The 24,419-nt window shown below is 39.0% G+C and overlaps 2 protein-coding genes across 7 annotated transcripts; one reads left to right on the top strand and one right to left on the bottom strand.

Annotated features, from left to right (window-relative positions):
- Window positions 1-742: 742 nt before the first annotated feature.
- Window positions 743-10,501, top strand: LOC147246254 (jouberin-like). Of its 4 annotated transcripts, none has more exons than XM_086181584.1 (19): window positions 743-862; window positions 965-1,148; window positions 1,319-1,511; window positions 1,602-1,697; window positions 1,791-1,961; window positions 2,994-3,158; window positions 3,367-3,499; window positions 3,651-3,774; window positions 3,948-4,177; window positions 4,319-4,425; window positions 5,221-5,339; window positions 7,671-7,801; window positions 7,890-8,030; window positions 8,211-8,392; window positions 8,486-8,519; window positions 8,632-8,684; window positions 8,808-8,912; window positions 9,040-9,091; window positions 9,445-10,491. In XM_086181584.1, the coding sequence occupies exons 1-18, from the start codon at window positions 853-855 to the stop codon at window positions 9,070-9,072; spliced, it is 2,211 nt and encodes a 736-aa protein (XP_086037710.1). In that variant the 5' UTR covers window positions 743-852; the 3' UTR covers window positions 9,073-9,091; window positions 9,445-10,491. The 4 variants fall into 4 exon arrangements, 3 of the variants coding, with proteins under 3 accessions (XP_086037710.1, XP_086037712.1, XP_086037711.1); XM_086181585.1 differs by having other exon boundaries at window positions 758-867; window positions 9,445-10,501; XM_086181586.1 differs by lacking the exons at window positions 8,211-8,392; window positions 8,486-8,519 and having other exon boundaries at window positions 7,890-7,988; window positions 9,445-10,492.
- slc18b1 (solute carrier family 18 member B1) lies at window positions 9,613-23,285 on the bottom strand. Of its 3 annotated transcripts, XM_086181589.1 has the most exons (14): window positions 23,132-23,285; window positions 22,790-22,929; window positions 21,195-21,290; window positions 21,034-21,107; window positions 19,241-19,388; window positions 17,596-17,752; window positions 17,363-17,499; window positions 17,177-17,278; window positions 15,786-15,877; window positions 14,661-14,756; window positions 14,489-14,563; window positions 14,290-14,383; window positions 13,614-13,663; window positions 9,737-12,271 (listed from the first exon to the last, which is right to left on the bottom strand). In XM_086181589.1, exons 1-14 carry the CDS (start codon window positions 23,160-23,162, stop codon window positions 12,214-12,216), a joined length of 1,350 nt encoding a protein of 449 aa, XP_086037715.1. In that variant the 5' UTR covers window positions 23,163-23,285; the 3' UTR covers window positions 9,737-12,213. The 3 variants fall into 3 exon arrangements, with proteins under 3 accessions (XP_086037716.1, XP_086037713.1, XP_086037715.1); XM_086181587.1 differs by having other exon boundaries at window positions 9,735-12,271; window positions 17,363-17,752; XM_086181590.1 differs by lacking the exons at window positions 17,363-17,499; window positions 17,596-17,752 and having other exon boundaries at window positions 9,613-12,271.
- Window positions 23,286-24,419: the final 1,134 nt, after the last annotated feature.

Genomic DNA, 24,419 nt, shown 5'->3' with positions numbered 1-24,419 from the left:
AATCTGATGTGAACCTCCTGATACTTGTTCCTCCATCATGAAATCCAAGTCTTATGATGAAGAAAACAAAGAATAGTCACTCAGGACTGGTTGGCTTCCTAGCAACTATTCAGGACAAAACAAGCAGGATCGATGGCCTATAGAGACGCATTGAAAACAAAACTACTAACAAAAAACAAATAACATTCCCTTTTTGATTTAACCAATTGTCTAAATTTATAGTCTCAAATCTGTATACCAAAAAGAATGGGGGGAAAAAAACAGTTTATAGATCGATTGAAAAGTCAGTAAGTTAGGAAAAAATGCTGGGAGATGTGTCTCCGACCTAAATATACGTGATACATTGGGAGGCCCAGCGGAGACGTCTGCGGGGTAAAGGACCAAAATGCATCACAATACAATACAATGCAGCGTGGTCGTGTTTAATTTGAACTGTGGCGAAGTACTCATCGAGAGAACGTGAGCTATCACCACCATGACGTTCCAGACACGCGCGACAGAAGTTTGACTCACTGACTGAGCAGCCGGACCAAACCACTATGAACCATGGGGGGGGGGGGTATTTTTAAGATCATTGTTATTATTATTATTTGTTTTTTGAGTCTACAATTTGAATACTTGTTTCCGGGGAGGGGGGGGGAGGCACTCCGCGATGTCCGCCGATCATTCGCTAATCTCCCCAACTGACTGATATGGTTGCTTCCAGCGACCGTTTCGAATGCGTCACCGTGGAAACATAATAACCTTAACTAAGCACGAACTTGGCAACATTAACAGCAGAATTGGCTTTCGAGTACAGCCTCCTGCCTTGGTTTAGTGTGTACTCAGAATGAAACATTTTAATTCCTAAGAATGCCGAGAGGTACAGTAAGTTTTCAAGAACTGTGTCATAATGTTACGTGATCTGTCAATAATTTACAAAGGTCCACAAAATATGTGAATGATTTCATTTTCCAATTATCAGTTGTTAAAAAAGAGGGTGAAGATAAAGTAGGAAGGCCCCGGAGAACAGTATCTGATGATCTTGTATTAGGAGTGCACATACACGGAACAGATCACCTCAAAACTGACACTCACATCTTCAACCCGGTGGTGAAGATCCATGCAGTGGATGACATCACGGGCCAGTATGTGAGGAAGGAACACAGGTGAGAATTGATGCAATCAGACAGCAGCATTACTGCACGTCACTTTTGTGTTTAATGCACAGCTTTTATTGTGTTTTTAACTTTGTTGGGGAGCATAATTTGATAAACCCTTTCTGTAAACACAATCATTTGCTTTATTGTGTCATTGGGTTTTTTTTTTTTTTGTACAGCCTTCGCCCAGGTTCCTCACTTTATGGGCAAGACAACGTGGATCACATTCTGCCCCTCATGACTCAGCCTTTTGACTTCAAGAAGAACAAATCCATCATTCCAGAATGGCAAGAGCAGGTCATCTTTAACGAACGCTTCGGCTATTTTCTCCAGCAAAATTCAAAAAGCCCCAGAGTCATTCTCTTCTTTGAAGTAAGAAATATTTCATCTAGACATGTTCAACTTTGCAGACAATTCTGCTTTACTGGCTAGTAATTAGTTTTATTTCAATGTTTGATAAAGATCCTGGATTTTCCAAGTTTGAGGAAAGCAAGAACCCAGGTGGATGTTGACAAGCACAAGGAAGGATTCCGAAAGATCGCCTGGGGATTCCTCAAGGTTTTCTCTAGATTTGGCCTTGAAATATCACCCAAATATAAATACATGTTCTTGGTTTAATGCTTTTTTAATGTCTTTCCCTGGATCTTTTAGTTTGAGCTCATCGACATTGACAGTAAACTTTGCCTCCAGCTCTTCTACCCTCCAAAAGTAGCAACAACGGAACCCATAATTGAGGTGGTGGAGTGGTGGAGGAAGTACCCCCGAAAGAAATACCCGTCCACCCTTTATGTGACGGTGAAAGGCATCAAACTCCCGGAGCGTGTAAGTTAGTCCCTGCTGATTAGTTCCTTTTGTTTTTCTGTGACATTTTTGATGATTTTCAGGTTGTCCGTCAACACGATCATACGTCCACAGAATATCCAAGTAACACCTCTTTGAATATTTTTCTTGTTCAATGTCCACTTAGTCTTAAGGATGAACTAAAGTGGTATTTTGTGGTCATAGGTCAAATGTCAAGGTCACTGACCAGGAATGACAAAAACATAAGGCATATGGAGGAAGAGTAACAAAGTAGAATTGACCGATTTTGACATTTGCCGCACCATTTTGCCGATACGAATGACACAGTTATAATCTCAGGCTATGAACTGTGGAATTCGTGTCGCGTTATTCATGTCATTTGCGCCGCCTGGCGAGTACACACGCGAATTCGCATCTATTCATCTCTCCACATAGGTAAAAATTAGAAAAATTTGCGTCGCTTTTGGTGTGAACACACGTCAAGACTATTCAACAACAGAGAGCTGGTAGAATACATTTTGATCAAGAGAACATAAGTAACTGATAATGTAGGAAACAGGAAATAATGGAGCATAATCATTTGTACAAATGTGCCATTACGGCTGTTACTACAAGTGATATGAAACAAAAAGCACCACAAAACAAAATCAGAAAAAAGAACCTCAAACGCAGTTATGTATGTGTCGTTATTGTTGTTTTTTATAAGGTATGTAGTCAATACTTGCAGAGGTACTTTGGGAAAGTAAACTGTGAACTGAGAAATGTACAGAAGCAAATTCTAAAAGCTGTATCAACTGCAGTGTTAATTGTTGTGGAGTTCTCACTTTGATCGGACTTTATTCTGTTTTGCTCTCAAACCGTCATCTTCTGTCTTTAATCTGTTTGATCTTCAACTGCCATCTTCTGTATTTGATCAGTTTAATCTCAAGTTGTCACCTTCTGACTGTAATGTCTGACTGCTTTGATCACCTCATACATAGACTTTAATGTTAGAAACACAGATAGATGTTGAATCTGACCACTTGTGTATTGTTGTGCCTGTTTATTCTAAAGTTGGACCCACGTATTCGTCCCACAATGCCAGTAAAGGAGGAGGAGGAGGAGGAGGAGGACAGCACCTCTTACAGTGAACTGCAGGATGAAGTCAGCAAGACAGGCATGGCACAGCCTCTGGATACCAAGCCCCCAGTGTTGAGATGGAGCAGGTTGCCTGGACAGGTTAATGGAGTAACCTTGACAAAGTTTTGGTGGGCTGAACTGCATCAGCACAAAATTTGCTGTGTATAATGTGTTAGTTTTCAAAGAGAGAGCAGAGAGCACTTTTGCTATTCCTGTCCCATATCTAATCTGACTGGCACTGTCAAGCACTGACGTCGCCTTAAATGTTTGCTCCAGTTATCGGGCCTACAAATCTTGTCTTTTAAAGGTCTGTCATATACCTGACAAGCCCGTGCTGGCACTCCATGGTGGTCAGATGGGTTGTTTCACCGTTACCTTCTCTCATGCTGGGACATTACTAGCTGCTGCTTGTGCTGACAGAGATGCTTTCCCCGTTGTTGGTAAGCAACATCTCATCTGTAAAGCCCCTTCTGCTCCAGCTAACTCATTTGCAGTTGAGATTGACCCCAGGTCAATTACAACTTCCCAGCATATGGAAAGTTGAAAAAAATCCACTGTATAAACACTAACATGTCCATTTGGCTGTTCCAGTGTATGAGATCCCCTCTGGCAAAGTCTTATTTTCCTTCAGTGGCCATCTTAAAATTGTCAGTGATCTCTGCTGGTCCAGAGACGATCGGCGTCTTTTGTCTGCGTCCTCTGACGGAACTGTCAAGTAAGCTTCTTTTTTTAGTAAAATAGTAAATACAGATTAACAACAGAGAATGATATACAGTAGCAGTATACCAATTTTTTCTGCTGATGACAGATGTTCTGTAACAGCAGTTGTTGTTGCACCATTATGGTGAGTTTTTCAATTCACTTTTTTTATGCCTTGTTGTCATTCAGAGAGTGGAATGTTGAGAAGCTCCTGGGACGAGCCCAAAAGCTTCTCACTTCCTCAAGGTTTGTGTACTGTGCTCAGTACCACCCCACAGCCCAGAACCTGGTGGTGACAGGGGGCTACAATGGCCTGGTCCAAGTGTGGAGGCTTGATGTTGAGAGTCAGTATGGCCAGCTGCTGCAGGAGTTTGAGGGTCACAAGAGCTTCATCAACACGCTTTGTTTTGACTCTGAAGGTACTCTGTTTTTATATACCGTCTGTATGTCTATGAGCCCTTTTGTAGACCCTGGCTGAGTTAAGCTCACAGCCATCCACAACTCTCATAAACTGACTTAAGTGCTCATTATTTTCTTCTATCTTGTTACTTTAACTTCAGGAAAGAGAATGTTCTCAGCAGACAACTTGGGTGTAATCATTGCATGGAAGACTTCAGTGAATAAGACACGTTTTTATCAGCTATGTCATAACTGGTGTATCGTGGAGGTAAATTCTGATTTCAGCTTTAGCAGTTCAATATTTGATAATGTGGTATTACTGTCAGCAGTGGTCCGTGGGCGGTGACCGCAGCCAGCATGCCAAACCTTGCGTGACCAGGTTCTATCCACCTAGGATAGACCAGATCCACAGCAGTCATGTGCTGCTGTGTTATCCCCCCACCTACCTCTTGGCATCTTGTTGTGGTCCTTTTACCACTCTGGCCAGCATATCTAGAAATAACTGAAGGAGCTTAATTTAATTGAGGTTTACACTCTCCATTAACTTATCCTTCTTGATTCCATTCCTCTCATTTTCCACATGGAATTGTTTTTGGGAACAGCCTAAAACCAGATACAGAGCCAGACAGTAGATACACAGGATATTCCATGATGATCCAAATGAATTCTAGCCTAAGCGTGACTCACCAGTGGCTAGGCTTGCTGGGATAGCTAGCGTGCTTTACCACTTGCTATGCTAGCTGACACACAGTAGCTAGAATGCCTCACAGCTCACTGGCTGTCTTCGACTGAACAGTGGTCACCGATGGTCCACTGCTCAATTGTCTGAGTGGGTAAACAAATTATGTCAGAAATCAGGCAGCTAGAGGTTAAAAGACAAAAACTCTCAGTTGACATTCGACAGATAGTTCAGATCATCTACTCAAATTTGCCATTCAGTGTACTACAGATTAGTCAAACTGTGTTCTGAGGTGGGAAACTTATTTAGATATTCTGCCACACAACAAAATGCTTCGGCTTGTGCTGCTCCAGTGATAATTAAAATAATGTTGTGCCTTAACAGAAAATTATAGAGTGTGACCTGAGTGATGTACCCATCAACAAGCTGCAGCTCCATCCGAACGGGCGGAGCCTGTTAATCCATGCTAAAGACAGCACCCTGAGAAAAATGGATTTGATAAGGCAAGAAAATGCATAAATTGTAGTAATCAGAGGAAATTAATCAGTGTTTGTATATTCAATAATAATAAATTAACTCCCATATCACACCCTAACAAAAGAATTTCTTGGAATAACTCCAAAATAAAATATTTTATATATATGTAATATATATTTTATATATATAATTTTCTGAGAAGATAAAACGGTGTACAAGAGGCATCACTGTGGAAAAATTTATTTTTCAGCTTTTATTTACATTTGAATAAGAAGTGGCATGTCCAGCAATCAAACTCTTCCAATATTTTCTGACCAGCTTTTTGCACGTCTCCAATGGTATTTTTGCCCATTCATCTTTGAGCTCCAACTCTTTCAGGTTTGAGGGTCTCCTTGCCATCACCCTGATCTTTTGCTGCCTCCACAGATTCTCAGTTGGATTCAAGTCAGGACTCTGGCTGGGCCACTGTGAAACGTTCATGTTTTTGTTCGCCACCCATTTCTTCACCACTTTTGCAGTGTGTTTTGGGTTGTTGTTGCGCTAAAATGTTCACTGATGCCCAAGGCCAAGTTGCTCTGCCGACTGCTTGATGTTGTTGTTGAGAATCTTGATGTATTGCTCTTTTTTTCATGGTGCCATTTAAGTTCCCTGCTCCATTGGCTGAAAACACTAGAACTGCAACTGTTTATTCTTTTTGTAATCATGTAATCTATTGATTATTCGGGCAATTAATCGAGTAATCGAACAAGAAGTATTGCAAATTCTACAGTTTTTTTTTTAAATTACGTTACTTTTGCTTAATTTCAGAGCAATGGTATGGTACAAAAGAGAAAATAATACAAGTCTCTTAAATGGACAAGAATGAAATGCTCATGTAAAAGTAATAAGTAAAGTAACTTGACTTTTACTGTACTTTTACTTTTTACTGTTTTTACTTTACTTTTTACTGAAGTACAAACAGGGTCCCACAGGGGATTGGTTCACAACATGCCACCATTTTCTCCTCATGAGTTTGCATGTCTGTATTTAGCAATGAAAAAACACCAATAAGAGAGCCATTAAAGTACAACAAAAACAATAAAAACAGTGATATTTGTTTTAAAGGGAACAATTGCATGTAGTATTTTTAATTGTAATTAGGTATTTTTATATTGTGGTATTAATGCCTTTACGTAAGTAAAGGATCTGAGTACTTTTTCCATCACAACAGGTCAGTGATCAGTGTTTCAGTGACTCTCTGTGGCTCAGAAAATAGTCTCTTATTCATGGCCTGCCACATTAAAACACTGGCACCACAATATGATTTTCTTTTTTTTATCAGTCTGTCTATAAGGTAACTCTTTATTTGCGCAACTCTCGTGAGATTTGTGTCTGTTGTTTCTACTAAAATAATCAAACTCACATGATCTCTCACGGGTCCAGGGTTCCTCTCTCGACACGACCCTCTCTGTCAAACTAAGGACAGAAGACTGTCTGAACACAGCATGATGTTCCACTCTGCAATATTTAACACACAGAGACTTTATTTGTGCGGACACTCAGGTTTTGGCATTTTTATTCTTTTAATCAGTCCAAGAGGACGACGGCATCCATGATTGATTAGTGATCTGTCTGCCTCTCCTCTCCTCCCTCACCTGTTTGCTCCGCTCTGAGAAGGTCTTGCAGTTTCTGACAGAGACACAGACTCCTCTCCTGTTCAATGTAAAGGCCTCCTTATAGTTGTATAATCTTATAAGCACACCTTGTTGGTGACGATGTCATTCACGTTAGTTTCCACTGTTTTAATAAACTCCATCAAAAACAAGAAGTCTTCTCCACAAAACTGAAAACTGAATCACGGTTGAATTTATACACGGAAAACAAAAACTGACGCAAGTTGGGTTTTGGGGTGACTTCGTAAAACATCCTGCAGATGAAGAAAGTCAACAGATCAATCAGGGCTGTCCCTAGCCAATTTGGTGCTCTAGGCGATTGGGATTTTGTGTAAATAAAAGCTGATAAATATTTTTTTTCCACAATGATGCCTCTTGTACATCGTACATCAGACGCCTGTGTCATTTCCAATCAAGAAAAAAACTTGCTCAGTGCATAAAAGTAACTTTAGGATACAATTTGCCAGGGGTATGAATAAATTTGGACTTGACTATAAATATCCATATCCATCTATCTATCTATCTACACACTCACACACACACACACACACATACATACATACATATACAGTATATATATATATATATATATATATATATATATATATATATATATATATATATATATATATATATATATATATATATATATACTGTATGTATGTATATATAAATATATAAAACCTCTACCACTTATCCTCTCAGTTTAGCTGTGAAGAAGTACATCGGAGCCAAAAACTACAGGGACAGGATCTATAGCACTTTCACACCATGTGGGAGCTTCATCTTTTCTGGTAGTGAGGATGGAATGGCCTACGTCTGGAACACTGAAACTGGTGAGGATCATATTTTGTTCCAAAAATTAAAAAGTCTGTCAAAAGTTTTTGCAGCATTCTGCATAAAGCTCTGTTGCTCTCCTCTCAGGTGACCAAGTGGCAGTTTATTCCAAGCTTAATTACTACACCAGTCTTACTGGCATCGCCTTCCACCCTCATGAGAACATGGTAGCTTTCTGTGCCTGTGGTAAAAAACAGCCTCTATATATTTACCTGTATGACCTCAAAGGTTAGTAATTTGCTTGGTTAGGTGTCCGACATTTTGTTTTCAGTGCACCAGCACTTTCTTCAATAACTGCATGAAGTAGACTGTTATTCCACTTATTTGACCCTTTTTTCTCATTCAGTAGTGATAACATCCTCTGAAATACATGCTGATCCAAAACCATGTCCTGCTGTCCTCACACAGCTTCACAGCTGGAGGCGCTCAGCCAAAAATCTGCCTCCGCAGACAGCAAAGCTGTCAATAACACACTAGAACCACCAGTGTGTCAAGAAATGATGGCTTCATCAGCCACAAATCAGTTCATCCAAGCAACAAGTCTCGCATTAACGATGCAGTCCGTAAAAGAGCGACTGGATTCAGTTCTTGTAAATACTCACCCTTACTACTTGGCAAGATACTTTGAAATAAGCTGATTGAATATTAGATTACCCAAATCTTTTCTTTTCAACCATTTTTAGGAAACACTTCCACGGTCTTCAGGTATTTCAGATGGTTTGTAGAATTTGTATGCTGCTACATTACATCTATGTTTTCCTGTGTGCAACAGCTGTTTCTGTTTATTTATTTGAAAAACTTTTTTTACTTCCATGTTTCTACTTTGTAGTAAAACTGGGCATCACTCACACCAGCAAGAGCTTGCTCTCCGACGCTGGCAGAGTAAGCATTTTGATCTGTACTCTCTGTTTACTCGCTGTACATTGTGGCCTTTTAGATTTACCCGGTAAGGGTATTTCAGCAAACATCAGTTTTGAAAGAATTCAATACAATCCTAATTTTCAGGAACACCTTCCATCTGCCAGAGAGAGAAGAAGAACCAAGAGGCTCCAGGCACAGAAAATCACACAAAAGATGAATCCGGATGAAGTGACACAAGAACTATGTCACGTAAATATCTCCTGTCCTGAAGTTTTAAATATTACTGCTGTTCTAGCCTATATTAGAATGACAAATGTGAATAATAACATTGAATTGTTACCACTCTATAATTTTAATGAAATGATGTTGATTTCAGGAGGCAGCTTCCAGACCATTACCCGCACCTTAAATAACTGAAAGGTGGAAAGGTGAGCAACAAATCCCTGTTAATTCCCTTAGGTGAGGTCTTGATTCAGCCGTAGATGAGATTTTCCCCCAATTATCATACAATAAGTAACATTGAATTAACTTAGTATTTTTTGTCATTCAGCCCCCACCTCTGTACTACTGATCACTAATATTTTGCTCATTTTATAAGGGGTGCACACGACAAGTGTGATTTCAAGTGGATGAATGATTGTTGGGATAATTGATGCATAGACTTTATCAGTAGATTTTGCATTGCAAATCAAATACATTTCATTGTTAAAGTGTTTTTGCCATAATTTTTTGCCATATGGAAATATGCTAAATTATATGTGGTCTCTGTCTCTCTTTTTAGGAGCTTACCTTAAAAAGTGATAACTGAAAATGCTGCAATAATAACAAAAGACAGGGGGGAAGAAATGAAAAAGAGGCAGAAAAAGGAGGAAGAACAGAGGAGGAGGAGGGGATGGGGAGGGAAAAGGTAGAAGGCAAAGGAGCAGGAAGAAATGTGGACTATTGCAAAAGATGCATTTAATCTGTCACAGGTGAGGGAGTGCATTACATAATAGCTCATTTTAACTTGGATGTGCGCTCAGGGATGGTCAAAACAAATTTAAGAGAACTATTTTTCATGTACGTATTTAAATTTTTTTTATTCAACTCAGTGCAAAAAGTCAAAGATGCTTTGTCTTTAAATTGTTCACTCAGAAAGAAACGCGATACATTAAAAATAATTGTTCAGATCAAATAGAATGTGAGACTCGTTATCACCTATTTCGTACCATGCTATTAATTTAGGCCCGTATTCACAAAACATTTAATCAGAACTAAGTTCTCCTGAAAGACGCTAAACATTCCAAGCTTAGAGGGTTTTTTTTTTCTTAAAACCTGTTCACAAAGCAAATGAGACCAACATTTTTCTACGGAAATGTGAGAAAGAGATGATGTCTTTTTGTCAGGAACAAGCTTGGTTTCTATGACCACAGTGACGAGATGAAAGGGGATTCAAGAACGACTGCAAAAAGAGGAGTCATGCTATCAAGTACAAATAAAGATTTTAACAGTGTCACTCAAAACACATGATACAGGGGCTAATCAAGTAGGCTATATTTTTCAGTTTTTTTTGTCTGCAGCCTTTACACAGCTGTATTTTATTTCATTAAACATAAGCAGCATTTGAATCATTAACTACAATAGATTTCAACCATGGTTGGTAACAGGTGTGAGGCTCCAGGAGAACTCAGCTGGACACAAAAGTTTTCCCTCTTGCACAAATTTTAATTTTGTCTTTTCATCCAGAGATTTTCCCCACTGCATCGCTTCTCTATGATTCCAGAGTGCAGAAAAAGCCAATGACATACATTTAGCTAGAAGCTAACAGCGACACTGTTGGCCAACTGGTAAAACTGCAAAACTGTCCAAAAATGTTTGTGTATAAACTTTTAAGTGATATGAATCTTCTTTATACAGCTGTATACTCAGTAGTCCAGAAACATTTGAGTTTAAAAACAGACATTTTGGGATAGTTTTGCTGCCACCACACCTGTGACCAGGGAACTGTTCATGATGGTGACCAGGCAAGGGGCAACAGACAAGATGACTTGCTTCGGCAAGGAGGTGGGGAGAATGTCCAGGGGGCTTGAAGAGGTCTCCATGGAGCTAACTACCTCTAGAAGCTCTTCAAGAGAGACAGGTGAAAAGCTGCTCAATGATGGTAAAGCAACTGGACTAGGGACCGGGGAGAGGGGGAAGGGGTGATGGTGGCTCTTACATCTGCAACCTTGTCTACAAAATACAAAAGAAAGGTGTTACGATCATCATTTGAAAACACGGGTACAGGTGGAAGAGGAGGAGCAACAATTGTGGTCAAGGTGTTAAATAACACTCTGGGGTTATTCATGCTAGAGGAGATGACATTAGCAAAATAAGCAGTCCTGGCCGTTTCAACCAGCTTATTGAACTCAGACGTGAGGTCTTTGTTGTACAGTCTATGGACTTCCAGATTGGACGCTTTCCAGTCTCTCTCTGCTCTGCGGCGTTTACGTCTGAGCGCACAGATCTCCTCATTCATCCAGGGAGATGAATTTGTGGGGCGGGCAGAGCGAGAAGCGCTACGTCATCTAGGATGGCTGCGCAGTGGGTGTTGAAAACACGAACCAAACAGTCAACGTCATCATCCAGCGACATCAAAACATTGCACTGGAAAGTAGCTCTAAAGCTCTCCACTGCAAGGTTGTTTATCATGCGGGAGCTTTTCACACGTTTCTACGGAACAAAGTCGTTGTCAAAAGATAAGCAAAACATTACAGAATTCAATCTTTGGATTAAATATCACTGGAAATTCATACTTAAAAAAAAATGTAAACGCATCTGAAATGTTACCGTGCTTGTGGGGCAGATTGACAGCAGCAGCAATCCTGGGACTCTGAGATTTGGTCTCAGTGATTTAGGAGTTCTTTTCTACACCTTCAGTAACTTTTTACAGATTTAGGAGCTGCTATTAGCTCTCAAATGCTTTGAGAAATACTCTTAAATGAGAAATGTAGGAGTCCAGATTAGGACTGAGGTATCGACTATTTTAAAGTCTTCCTCCTAAAGCAACTCACTTTAAACTTGTTTTAGCTCTGATGCTTTGTGAATACAAGCCTGCTCCTCCTGACATGTGTCCCTTTGTGCTGAAATCAAGGTCTTGTGATGTAGAAAGCATGACATTAATACAAATGAGTTACAGAACTAAAGAACAATTTGGGATTGAGAATGTCTTGGTATATGTAGTGTGTGTGTGTGTGTGTGTGTGTTCATTGACATCAAATTTTTCCTTCATAAAAACGTCCCCCTTGAAACTTACTGCACAGTATGAAATGACAGTCCAACTCTTGTAATTCAAATGCACAACTTGGACAAATTTTACAAAAACCATTCAATGACAGGAAGCAACAAATTATTTCCATTAGTCAAGTAAAAATCATTAGAATCCCTGTAGTGAAAGATTTTGTCAATTAAAAGTAACAAAGCAATTAATAATAATAAACTTGTGTCATTCTTGAGGCTAATATCCACAGGTAGCTGAATCATTTAAATCAGTGTGTTCGGCGTGGCTTCCTTCTACACACAGCTGAGGGTTTCATTCATTCAGGAGAGGAGTGCTTTCATCATTCTGTCTAGTCCTGTCTTCTGGAACCCTTCAATAAAAAAAAAATACATTGGTAAACACAGAATGTTCTGGGAAACGCATGTCTAAATCTCTCTAAGTACTATAGAATATGCACAGTAAATGAGATGTTTCAACACACAAACAAATTTGATATTAAAGATGTTAAAAGGACTAGTGTGTGGTGATATCCAGTGACATCTAGTGGTGAAGTTACAGATTACAACCCATCGCCTCACCCCTCCCATTGATGGATTTCTGGAGGCCTGCAGGATTCATGAGGGTGGCCTATCAAACTTCTCACTGCACCATAGTGGGAGCCAGCAACTGAATCAAAAAATTCTCTTGATCCAGGTTAACTAATTTGTTTGCCTTCCATTAAAATGTAGTACGAGAAACTAACCATCCAATTCAATGTGAGACGATGTGAGTGCTGTGGCATTAAAAGGAGATGACTTAACACAGGTTCACCAGTTGCCCGGCGGAGGGGGAGGGGGCTTATAAAAGCAACAGCTTTGCGGGTCTGGACACAACCAAAGCCCACCCCCTCTTTCTTTTTGTTCTCTTATTTCTTTCCCGTCCGCTTAAATTGTGTGAAAGCATGGTAGCAATGTGGTATAGTCTGATAGCTATGTCTCATGAAAACAAAAACTCTTCCCTTGACAGGTCGCTCCCATTCCTCATCTTACATTATCTATCAATCTCTCGTGAATCACAATAACGGAGGCGAGAAGCAGGTTGCCTCTTCTGGTTACTTGTCCTCTGCATCCTTGGAATTTCTTGAAGGGATGGTCATTTTGATCACCACAGCAGACAGCTTCAGTCTGATCAAATCCATCAGCACTTCTGACTAACTTTTTTAGGGGTTTTGTAGTTTACTATGAGCTTAAATTTACCACTATCACTTTTTTTTGTTGTGGCTTTTTTTTTTTTTTTGGTGAGCTGTAGATAAAAGGGGTCATACTAAGTTAATGATAGCATGTTCCATTTCTGCCAAATTATTGGATCTTTAATTTGGATTATTATAAAGTCAAAGGGTTAGTCATGATACATATATATACACATATATATATATATATATATATATATATATATATATACATACATATATACACACACACACACATATATATACATACATATACATATATACATACATATACATACATACATATATATATATACATACATACATACATATATATACACATACATATATGACTGACTTTATTATAATCCAAATTAAAGATCCAGTTATTTGGCAGAAATGGAACATGTTATTATATATATATATATATATATATATATATATATATATATATGTATGTGTGTGTGTGTGTGTGTGAATATATCGATTAGTTGTTAGTGATTACCTTTGTTTTTGTGTTCCTTGATAGGCGTAATAGACTGCTAGTAGAAAAGCCTGAGGACAGTATGATACAAAGGAGTTGAGAGTTTTGCCGACGCACCATGAAACATCAATTACATGCTCCTGTCTCTTTATAAAGCATCCATCCATCCATCCATCCATCCATCCATTCTACCACTTGTCCTGTTAAGGGTCATGGGAGGGCTGGGGCCTATTCCAGCAGCCTTCGGGTGAGAGGCAGGGTTCACCCTGGACAGGTCACTAGTCCAATTAACCTAGTCCCCTCTTTGGACTGTAGGCTGAAGCTGGAGTACCCAGAGAGAACCCATACAGACACAGGGAGAACATGCAGACTCCAGACAGAAAGATCCCATGCTCGAGCACTGCGCCACCATGCCACTCTCTTTGTAAAGCATGATCCCCTTCATAATTTTAGCAATCATTTCTCCCTCCTTAAAATGACTGTAAACCAGCCCGATTCACAGTAATGTGCTTTCCTTGCCACAGAGGCAACATAATACAACAGAAAATCCGCCCTGTCTCTAACATATACTTCAGTGCATGATGGTATGAAATGGGATCTTTCAAATCATGAGAAGACAAAAGTGTCAGAGAATGGAATTTTTTTTTTAAGTCCTTCCCGCACATTGACCACAAATGCTCCAACAACTGATACTTACAGCCAGAAAGGCCAGACCTCCTTGGATTGCAGCAGCCCACTCAAAGCTCAGATGCTGTGTGATAAGGCCACCCACAATTGGGCCATAAAACATCCTTGAAAAACAGATTTTATTTTAGAAACATAAAAGGGTGGGCAGTCAGAACAATGATAACTAACACATTAGATTATTATATGATTTTAGGGCCAACAGGACCTACCCCATGGACCAAACTGCTCCAAATAATCCAGACACCATTCCGAGAGTACTTAGCCCCTCCTCAAATCCTTCTTCACTACAGAGAAGAATATAAATAAGAGGTTTAATCCTGAATTGTATATTTCCCTAATTAAAGTCAGGAATATGCTGACATAACATGTGAAACCACTCACTATGCACATGTGATGATCTCAGGAAATGTGGGGATAGCAGTCATGCCCAGAGAAAACCCAATTACACCGAGCATGAGAACCAGCAACCAAAGCTGACTGCGCATGACAAAAACATAGGAAAAATACAGATTATTACCATGAACAATGTGTTCTATAAATCTCAAACATGTGACACCACATGTGACAATGGCCAAATGGTGAGGAAGTGCTAAAATTGTTTATGTCAGAAATCCATGACGCCTCTGATTGGGGATTACAGCAAGGAGGCTAAATACTTCCTCTCTGACTAGGCTGCTTTACTGCCCAAACCAAATTATGTGAACACAGTTTAAAGGAGTTTCAGAGACATCAAGACTTCCAGCCAAGAAAAAACATGGTAATGAACTCCATGAAACCACTTGTTGTTATTTCAATTTTTTTTTTTTAGTTCAATTGAAACATACAAGATATCACAGATCCTGGTAAGCCTTCGGATGTATAATGATATCTGGTTACTGGAGGAGTGCTAGTCTTTCAGGGTCCATTTTTATTTGGTAGTGAAACTATGTAATTATAAGTTAGGCTTCTGTTATGTAATGCATTGGGGCTGAAAATAATATTTTCTAATTGACATCCATTGCCGCATGTGTGAGACGGCAGACTCATTTGTGTCAGCTTCATAACCCCTGCAAATTGACTTGTTGAATTAATACAATTTGAACCCTCTGGTCCAGTAACATTTTAAAAGTCTAGAAGAGGTGTGAAATTAAATCATTTTATCCAACATCAAAATCTTGAAGAGATAAGCCAGAGCTTTGAAGACTCATCCACTCGCTTCATTCTCCTGTGAGATGCATAAAAAAATGCAAAATCAGATCCCTCAAACCCGCAATCCAAACCTTTTTGCTTTATGTGCCACTGACCAGCTGTCATGGGAATGAATTAGGTCCTGCCTCCAATGCTGTATCCAGTTCTTTTAACACATCCATGGATTAGCCAGGCCAGCTGTATCCCTTTTTTCCTATCCTAATTTGCTCCATATTGACGGATGTTTAAGTTACTCATAGGATCGATATTTTAGAAGAGAATGCACATGCTTTGTAAAATCAAGAACGATTACATTAGTTACCTCTAATGCAAGCTCACCTCGGGATGTGGAGAAAAGGGACGGGACCGAGCAAAAAAAAGCCAAAGGCGGTCGCGATGCCTCCTGTCACCATAAACCAACTCCTTGTGGCCTAATAAACAAAAACCATTGTAGGATTTTATATAAAATACTTAAGATACACTTTAACTCACATTTAAAAAGGTGCAATTTGTGTCCCATCTGAACAAGCTAGTGCTTCATTATTGGGGGCAGCATATTTCCGGAAAACCGGGGTGTCTTCCACAATATCAGAAACATGCTAACTAAAGAAAATGATGAAATTCCTTCACATGATCTGAGAGTGAATTTCAACATTTACCAGATGATTTACGTTTGAATCCCCAGCTACTGACACAAGCTTGATTGCTAGTGTGTTCATGACTGCAAGTAAAAGATTGCCGCAGAAAAAATTTGCTTTTGGTGGCAGTCAGCTTGTCTAAATGGCTGCTGCCTACATTGTATGTCTATCCCCATCCCCACCTCCACCCCTGAGTGACAGGCCCCAGATAAGAGGCAAAAGGACCAATTCCTATACAGTATAGCATCTTTACAAGTGCCTGCACAGAAATTAAAGCACTTTATAGTGTTATCTCATTCACCCATTCACACACTGATGGTGGAGTCGGTCATGCAAGGTGCCAACATACTCATTAGGGGTTTCGGTATTTAGCTCAAGGACACTTGGACATGGTCACCCCAGGAAGTCAGCATCTAATTTTAGCATTGCCATTGTCCCCTCAACTAAAAGCCAATGAGATTTCTTATATTGAGTTTTGGGGACTAGCAAAAAAAAAAAAAAGTTCTGTAGCACACAAAAGTTTGTGAAAATTACAAGTTTTGTTCGGCAAGATAATCTTCATGACCACCAATTATATGACTTGGGGAAAAAATGCAACCATTAGAAGTACAAAGCTAACATTGTAATGTAAATGGACAACACCAGAGACACAGCATTGTGGCAATTGTCCACAAAAACCTCCGTCGTCCCATTTAGCCTTGTGATTGCAACCAGTATTTTGGAGACACCCACGACACTTTGAAATTGCCATGTATCGTACTTACTGACGTATTGACTGCTGTAGAGAGAAGCGTTTGAGTTATTTCAGACACTTCATCAAAAGTCCATTGACTATGAGACAAGGGAACCAAATATTCAAATATGCGAACTTATTACTGAGTTTTAGGACTAATTCATGTGCCTCTCTATAGTTCTTTCGCTATACAGCGACTCACTGTTGTCTCTGGAAAAACAGAGTGGTATTACAAGACAAGATGATGAAAAAGTGAAATCATAATTACCGTATATGCTGAATCTGAGACTAACTTGTTCAGACTAAAATTATCTATTCAAAAACTAACCTCTAAATGATTTTGTTCGCTTCATACTCACAGGATATTTATCTGTGAAATAGCCCATCAGTGGTGATCCCAGACAATATGGCAACGACAAACCAAGCATGATGAGTCCTACATAGCCGGCCGAGAGATTAAACTGGGTATAATAGGGAGGAAAAATGCTGTCATTCTTCATCGATTCTCAAAAATAAGTTCATTTTTTTGGGACAAACCAAAGTACCTTCTCAATAGCATGGAGGGACAAAGTGGCATCTAAGAAGCCCAGACCTGCACTTAGAGTGAATATCACATAGCAGATCAATAATATTTTCACATGAGTGAGAAGCCGAAAGAATGAATCCTTTGAGGGATCTGCATCTGTGAGGAGAAAAGCGTCACACATACTGTAGCTTACCATTACTCTCTGAGGGAAACACAAATGGTTACAATTAGCTGTAATATTCAAACTGCTACCGATGGTTGGTAATATGTAGATGTTGAAAGGAACCATTATCAAGAGCAAACATCCAAGAAGCATAAAAGGGACTTCATATCCGAATGACTGGTAGAACCATCCTCCGACTGGTGGCCCCAGAATGAGACCAAGCCCTGTGAAAATCTCCAAACTACCCTGAAGAGAGAGAAAATAAGCATTTACATAAACAGCACACTGAATATACAGAGGCAAGCAATCTGATAATAATCAGCATTGAGGACATTGTTGCAAGGCACCTAAACTGTGTATTTACAAAAAGATATTTGAACTATTTGAACTGAATAAAATGCAACTGTAGAATCAGAAATGTCACAGTGAAAGGTGAGTTGCAACATAGTCCTCAATGCTGATGAGGACACTGTTACAAGGCACTTTAGCTGTGACATTTCTGATTCTACAATTCTATATCATTCATTTAATAAATCTTTTTGTAAATTCCCCTTTAACATGCTTTCTTATGTCTCCACAACATACTGCAAGCAGGTATGAACCACATGACCCCTTGGAAATTTTTACCATCAGAAATCCATGAAGAACAAACAATGAGCATTGTGCAGAATATAAAAGAGAACATTATAGTCTATAATAGCTATAACAAGTAACAGTGCAGGGGCTTTTTTTTTGTTTTTTTTTTGCTCCAAGCTCTGCTGCTGCTGTATCCATCCCAAGTATAAAGTATGGCTACTTTTTCTAGGACTACAGCAGGATTTTCATAAGATCTGGGCCTATTAACACCCCCAAGGAGGTTATGTGATCAGTATGATTATTTGACTGTTACACAAAGATTACACAAAGAATTACGTGACCGACTTTCACCAGACATGGTGGAGGCATGTAGAATGGACCAAGGAAGAACCTGTTAAATTTGCGGCAGATTTCTATACCGCCACCTGTTTGCATTGCACGTATTAGCCTGACCTTTCATGCTAAATCCAGATATTATCAGGTTTCAACACCCTCTACAGAGAAGCAACACACTTAAGACATGCAAAAGGCCTCGCTCATCCCTTCGTGCTCTTCAAGGGCTTTCTAGTTGAAAACGCAGTTGTTGTATTGAATGTTACAGAATTGCTGTTAGGCAGGATACAAATGTGTAGGTGTATACCTGTTCTTGGAGTGGACATTTAAATAATGCTTACTTTTCAGAATACAAAGGTCTGCCAGTGCTAATTTCACCTGGAATTATACACTTGTAGCAGCTGTAGAAGCAGCAGTGATCGGTGCTGTTAAATCTCCTCACTCACAGTATGCTCTTCACTCTAGTCTTCCTCACAATTGCTTTCATGTCTACCATAATACATTTGTTATAGATTCTGCTCCACAGGTTTCTGACATTCAGACCCAAAGAGTCTAACTCATACAAGCATCAGTCTGACAAGGGATCGTTGAGTTAGGCAGGCAACGAAGTAACCCACATCTGACCCGCATGCTCTCTCCGTTTTTAGGGTATGCAAGGGGTCATTTTACATCCCCCCTCATCCCCCTTCTGTGTATAATAGCTGATATTTTCCATGGCACTGGGGGAATGCAACATACAAAACAAACTATAATGCATTTTTTTGTATGCTCGTGATTCTAATATCTAAACAACATACCAGGCAGACAAGGGTTGTATAGACTCACCAACACAGTCGCCACATTGTTCGGAAATATTTTTGCTGTCAAGGAAAAGGAGGAGGTCATCGCACCGGCAAAGCCTACAGCATCGATGGACCTTACTACAAAGCACAGAGTAATGAAAGCAGGTCCTGATGGAGCCCGGTCAAGCAGTCTGCGAAAAGAGAACCAATCATTGTCAATCAGGAGTCAAATAGAGATTTTGAAACAGATACAGACTGAGGCAGTTTCTACAGCAGTTCTGTACATTCAGACAAACAGTGGAAGACAAAATGATAGACAACATGTTAGCATAGGTTCTTTGGAAGCAGCCAGGACAGTTGCCAAATGACATACAAGGCTTTTCAAGATTAACTTAACCCATTTGTTTTGTCAAAAACGTCAATAAATTGGCCAAAAATGTATTGGTCCTTTGTACTTTCTAACTTCTCTTTGCATGTCCTAATAGCTCAGATATATAGTTTCACTTCTCATTAATTTCCTCAAACAGCTTGTAATTTTCCCCCAAATATTTACAGACATAAAAGGATAGATTTAGATTAGGTTGAGAAATTACAGCAGGAGTGTGCAAAGGGGATTGAGTCGAAATGCAGCACTACATGTTCAAGGAAAACGTTAGTGTAATAATGAGTGTCTTCATCAGATACTTGAGAATATGTACAAATACAGCATAAAGTAAAAGCGATTGTGAGCAATTTTTTACATGAAACCCTGAATAATCTCCATATTGAAACCTCATCAAATATGTTCACACAATTCATGGTATACAGTATAGAGTTTTTAAAAATTGTTTTTGTGGCAACATTCCCCCACTTGTGCACATGTAGTGGCAACATGTGGACAACATGAGTGGCAACTGGGAATATGGCCACAAAATCTAACTGGATGCATCAAATCAAAATAACGTAAGTGGAAGTTCTGGATAAAAGAAAAGCTTGGCATTTATATAAAGGATAAAGTCCAAACAAGAAATCAACCAAGGTGAGGACATGATTAACAGCTGGTGTAGCTTTTACTTGTTGGAGACTGAGGGCAGACATGTCGTATTTTTGTCAAATATTTCTAGTAGCTTCAGCACATATTGTGTTCTCTTGAATTATATGATAGTATTGTCACTGTGGAAAATGTTCTGTGTTTTTGTCTGCATTTCTGAACACTAATAGAGGTACTTTCTGTGGCAGCCAACATTAGCTTCCTGGTTAACAAGCTAGGTAACAAGCCAGATAGCGAGCAAGGTTGCAAGCTAGTAAAAGCTAATTAGCAAGTTAACTGTTTTGAGAAAAAAGTGAATTGTTAAGTCTCCGTAGTACTGCCACTGGTGCATACATTTACAACTGTCATCTGTGTTATTGGAATTATGGTCAATTTCAGAAAGGGGAGACAAAAATTGTGCACTTTCACCTGAATGCATAATCAAATAAAAATATTTTTGCAAGGCAAAAAGGAGTACTGGGATGCTGCAGTTGAAACATTCAGAAAGCCAGAGCTTCTGTTCAGTAAGCATGATTAAATTTGTCAAATGACTGCAGTTGTGAATTCATTGTTGCGCATTTATAAATAAAAATACCTACAATACTATTATTAATAGTATTACATGAGTTTCTTGTTATGTGACTAAAGGCAATTTTAAAGTTAAATAGGTAAATAGAGGTGTTACTAATCAAATTAACTAAGGCTCCGTATGGAAGACACCAACATTAAGAGTCATTCACTACACCTGTGTGTACTTCTTGTTAAAATGGCAGCTATGAAAAGGCATTATTTTCTGTATTCACACAGCACAAAGGACCAACACTTACCCGAAGAGAATAGTGCAGCCTGATGACACAAAAAGTCCAGTAACAAGCATGAACTTTGCCCCAATCTGGACAATCTGATACAAACACAATTAAATGAGTAGGAAAACATCAGCACGGCCACCTGCACTTTGAACAGCATTATACAGTAAAGACATACTCACATATTTTCCCAGTATCAATGAGCCAATCAAATTGCAGACAGCGTAGCAGCCAAATATGAGGCCAACAACAGTCTGACTTGCTCCTTTTTTTACTGCCTGTGTAGAAAAATTAATGCCATGTATTCAGAAGAAGAATGACCTTATGGTGCGCTATGACGACATCAAAGTCACACTGAATGACAAACAAAAGTTAAACATTTGATATTCATATCTTCCTTGTAATTGCCTCTGATGATTGATTAATAACATGCCATACTCATAATTCACTAATCTTTGTCACTCTGTTCAGGTGGTAATGTTTAGTGTGCGTGTTTTTGTATTTGCTGGCAGGATTATAAAAAAACTTTACAACCTATTTTCTTAAAAACATGGTGGGTGGGGCATGGGCCTAGAAAGAACCTGTTAGTTTTTGAAATGGCTTGAATAAAGTTTTGGGGTTTTTTTGTATTTCCAGTGTATGCTGGTCATTTTTCACCAAACTTGGTGAGGCTGTATGATTTGGTGAAGGAAGAATCCATTAAATTGGAACAGATTAGTCATAGCACCAAATGGTTGTGGAGCTACAAGTGATTGTTTTAAATTGGCTTTGGTGGAGGTATGCATTGTCTGAGTGCCCTCTAGTTACTCATGACACAGGTTGACCTTAGGTGAGACCTTCTCTCCGCTGCCTATAACAGAGTCATTCACCACATCATTTGAGGAAGCTTATTGCTGTGTATCACATGATCACATGTATCCCTGAAACAACATGACACTTAAATATCTGCTATCATGTTTCAAAAGCTGTCTTAACTTTGGGGGCTCATCTCAAGACATTAACACTATTCTTCAGTTCAAAAGGCATCATTTTGATGCTGTCCATAATGTGACATATATGCATTAGTTGATCTAATTAATTATTGGAGTGTCATTGCTCTGATGGGACTCATCAGGTGTAGCATCATAACTTCTATCAGTCAGGTGTTCTATTTTATGTTTCAAAATAAACATCATTACTTCTATATGTCAAAAGTTCTATTTCATGTTGAAATATAAACCTATAATAGGGGCATATATCCTTGTCCCCTAAGGGGAGGGAAAATATATATAATATTTACACATATAATATATACATTTCCGAAAACATTAGGACATTTTCTTATGTTTTTTGAAGCATTATCTGATAAAATGACAAAATGTACAGGTACAGTAGTGTGAAAAGTCACAGAATTGCTTGTTGTGTGCACTTAATACTTTCCATTTCAATGTTTCCATCTGTGAAAAATATATGACTCAATGAGTATTTGACCCCAGCAAAGCTGTCTCCACTTTTTACATGACCTGTAAGCTGATATAAAATACGATAACAGATCTGCTATTAAGTTAAAGTAATTTACAGTACCTGGCCTAATATCATAAAAGTGAATCAAAAATATGAACGAAATCTTTGCCCTGGTCATACAAGAGCAGACTGTAGCGATAGAAACCCCTTAGTGTGATGAGCTGGACAAAAATGTTTTTATTTAACTCCTCTGATTTAAGTTTTTATGGTCTAAAAACAAAGTTAAATCCCTTTATTAAGTTAAGGAGGAGCTTCAACCCTCAATTTAGCTTACCTCATTCGGGAAAAATGGTCCTAATATTGAGTAACAGATCATTGAACTGAAGTTGACAGATGCCATTGATATCAAGGTGAGGGTCTGCTGTCTTGTCATCCTTGGGGGAGGGTCTGCAGGTTCAGCCGCATTGCTTTCAGCTGTTAATGGAAATGAAGAAACAAAACAAAAAAATGAACAAAAAAGTTTTTTTGTTGTTGTTTTTAGTGAAAGCTGCATAATCTAGGAATAATCACTCATACAAACGGTAATCAGGGGTTAATTCAGTAGCAGCTTGTTGCTGCTTCAAAACAGTAACGTCACTGCCTATGACCACATTTAAACGAGATAAAAGTTACTAACCTCGTTGCTGAAGGTCAACTTGCGGGTCCATGTTAAGTGTTTTTTTTTTTCGCCGGTTGAGAAGTTAGAAAAGGACAGGTAGACTCCAGAAGACAGCAGTGGCAGGCACCACCTGGTCCTGTCGGCTCACACAGTCAACCAAATCGTCGCTCCTCCGTATTTCCTCAATGAAGTAAGAATACTACGCGGAACAGCAATTTCCGGGGATTCCTTCAAAATAAAAGAACTCTTTTGACGTTTGATGAATTCCTAATCTTAATATTTAATTCAATATTTCACTCCTATTCCAATGCTCTACTACTACTACTACTACTACTACTACTACTACTACTACTACTACTACTACTAATAATAATAATAATAATAATAATAATAACAATAATAATGAGAAGAAGAAGCTGTACTCACCTTTGACTAAATGGAAAAACTGTTAAATCCACATTGTGGATTTTATATTTTCAAATATATAGAATTCTATGTTCATTCTGTTTTTTCTTTATTTTTACTACTTTCTACATTGTAGCTACATACTGGAGATATAAAATATATGAAGCAACATATATGGACTTACATAGCAAAGAAAGTATTGTTAAATAGATGTAAATGTTTTACATGTTAGATTCCTCAAAGTAGCCACCCTTTCCTTTGCTAACAGCGCTGCAAACCCTTGGCCTTTTCTCAATGAGCTTCATGATGTCGTCACCTGAAATGGTTTTCCTTTGTCAGGGTTCATTTGGAGAATTTCTTGCCTTCTTAATGCGGTTGGGTCCATCAGTTGTGTTGTGCAGAAGTCAGGTTGGTACACAGCTGACAGCCCTGTTTGACAACTGTTTAGCCCTGTTTGACAACTGTTTATTAATTCATATTATGGCAAGAACCAATCAGCTAAGTAAAGAGAAATATATCTATATCTATATGTGTGTATGTATGTGTGTGTGTGCGTGTGTGTGTGTGTGTGTGTGTGTGTGTGTGTGTGTGTGTGTACACACATAAATACATACATACATACATATACACAAACACTCCTGGTTCCGTCACCTTATCGTAGTGGAGGGGTTGGAGTGCCTTAAGGACACTAGGAGCTATGCTGTTGGAGGCATTTTGCCCGACATGGAATATCAGCTCTCTGGTGGGAAAGGAGCCGGAGCTGGTGGAAGATCAGCATTGCCGGGTAGACATAGTCAGCTTCACCTTGACACGTAGCTGGAGACACTTGTCTGCATTTATGCGCCGAACACCAGTTCAGAGTACCCAGCCTTTTTGGATTTTGGAAGGGTGCTAGATGGCG

Source organism: Aulostomus chinensis, chromosome 17 (assembly GCF_037954235.1).
Source record: "Aulostomus chinensis isolate RoL2024-O1b breed Wild chromosome 17, RoL_Achi_v1.0, whole genome shotgun sequence".
Classification (NCBI taxonomy): domain Eukaryota; kingdom Metazoa; phylum Chordata; class Actinopteri; order Syngnathiformes; family Aulostomidae; genus Aulostomus; species Aulostomus chinensis.
Note: the sequence above shows the minus strand (reverse complement) of the source record. Positions and strands in the feature narration are given on the sequence as shown.

Bases quoted from the DNA above. Each gene is read 5' to 3' on its own strand.
- LOC147246254 (XM_086181584.1), top strand. The intron at 1,698-1,790 runs GTTTTCTCTAGA...TGGATCTTTTAG, and splicing joins TCGCCTGGGGATTCCTCAAG to TTTGAGCTCATCGACATTGA. The intron at 3,775-3,947 runs GTAAGCTTCTTT...GTTGTCATTCAG, and splicing joins TCCTCTGACGGAACTGTCAA to AGAGTGGAATGTTGAGAAGC.
- slc18b1 (XM_086181587.1), bottom strand. From the start codon at position 23,162: ATGGACCCGCAAGTTGACCTTCAGCAACGAG. The intron at 17,753-19,240 runs GTGAGTCTATAC...CTCTCTCTTCAG, and splicing joins ACAATGTGGCGACTGTGTTG to GGTAGTTTGGAGATTTTCAC. The intron at 14,564-14,660 runs GTGAGTGGTTTC...TCTTCTCTGTAG, and splicing joins GAGATCATCACATGTGCATA to TGAAGAAGGATTTGAGGAGG.